At 59.3% G+C, this 1,252-nt stretch overlaps 1 protein-coding gene across 1 annotated transcript in view; it reads left to right on the plus strand.

The window, feature by feature from the left end:
• Positions 1-897: 897 nt before the first annotated feature.
• Positions 898-1,252, plus strand: part of LOC115239913 (inhibin beta chain) — a 28,843-nt gene continuing 28,488 nt past the window's right edge. Inside the window, exon 1 of the mRNA XM_029814772.1 lies at positions 898-1,237. Within this exon, the coding sequence (XP_029670632.1) occupies positions 898-1,237 (340 nt within the window). The remainder of the gene's footprint in view (positions 1,238-1,252) is intronic.

The raw sequence follows: 1,252 nt of genomic DNA on the forward strand, positions 1-1,252 counted from the left end.
GGTGTGACAGGGAGGAAGAAAGAAAGAGAGAAAGAGAGAGAGAGAGAGAGAGAGAGAGAAAGAGGGAGAAGAAAAGGGGTTAGAGTAGCGAAGTGAAGCGTGCACACACAGTCAAGTTCAACGACCCGTTCGGATTAGCTCGCGCGAACGAGCGGAAGGTCGGCTCAAGGACGCTGTTCAACGAGGAGTCCGAAACATATACGAGAGAGAAACGTATACTATCGAAGGAGGAGAAGAAAGAAAGACGCGAGATTAATATATGCAAGTACGAGGAAGAAACGCGTTTATGGGTGAACGTGTGAACGCGGAAGCAAAGCGAGCGCGAATGGCCGAAACCACGAGCCGCGTGCACCGGTCGGTTACGGCGATCCATCGCTCGGGTGAGATTGATCCTGAGGTGCCGGCAACCGGTAGTTGGTGATGGGGGGTTTAGGCGAGGATGCCTTCTCCCTGTCTTCTCTGTCGTCATCATCACCGTCGTCGTCGTCACCGCTACGCGCCGTCATCCCCTACGTCGAGTCGTCGAGTTATTCTATCTCGCATCGTCTCGTTCTTTCCAGCGACCGTCGTCGTCGTCGTCATCGTGTTCCCTGCAATTCCCCGGCACCACTGCCAAGCCGGCATAGCCGGTCGCAGCCAAGAAGCAGTACGCCTATTAACGGTAATCCGAAGAGTTTCGTCATCGCGAGAGATCTCCCGCTCTTCGGTGTCGGATGCGTCAGTGGTAGCGACGTTAACGTCGTTGACGTCGTCGACGAGGAGTCTGACGATACCCGAGGAACAACGCCTGGGGTACCGGTATTGGTTCGGGAACAGAAGGAAGAAAGAAGGGAGCACCGTAGCAAGAGAAGGAGGTGGCGGAGGTGGTGGGGGCGAACGAGGTGACTCGCCGTCGAGATGCACCAGGTGCCACATAGAACGGAACGCGGCGGCACCTCGAGCGACGGCCGAAACGATAGGAATTCTTGGAAGCAACAGCAGCAGCAGCAGCAGCAGCAGCAGCAGCAGCAGCAGCAGCAGCAGCAGCAGCAGCCCTCCGAGTATAGTCACAGCCAAGTGCTGCAACAGCAGCAGCAGCCGTCTCGATCTTGCGTCCGTATCCGTGCTCGCGCCCGTGTCCGCGCCCGCGCCCGCGCTCGCGCTCACGCCCGTGCTCGCGTCCGCGCGCGCGCCCGAGCACGCCGATTGTCCAAGACCTCGAGCGGGAGCGCCGATCGGACGACGGCGACACGCCGGTGGGTACGGGCGCAGG

The sequence above is a fragment of the Formica exsecta genome, unplaced genomic scaffold, assembly GCF_003651465.1.
Source record: "Formica exsecta isolate Colony F162 unplaced genomic scaffold, ASM365146v1 scaffold4, whole genome shotgun sequence".
Classification (NCBI taxonomy): Eukaryota; Metazoa; Arthropoda; class Insecta; order Hymenoptera; family Formicidae; genus Formica; species Formica exsecta.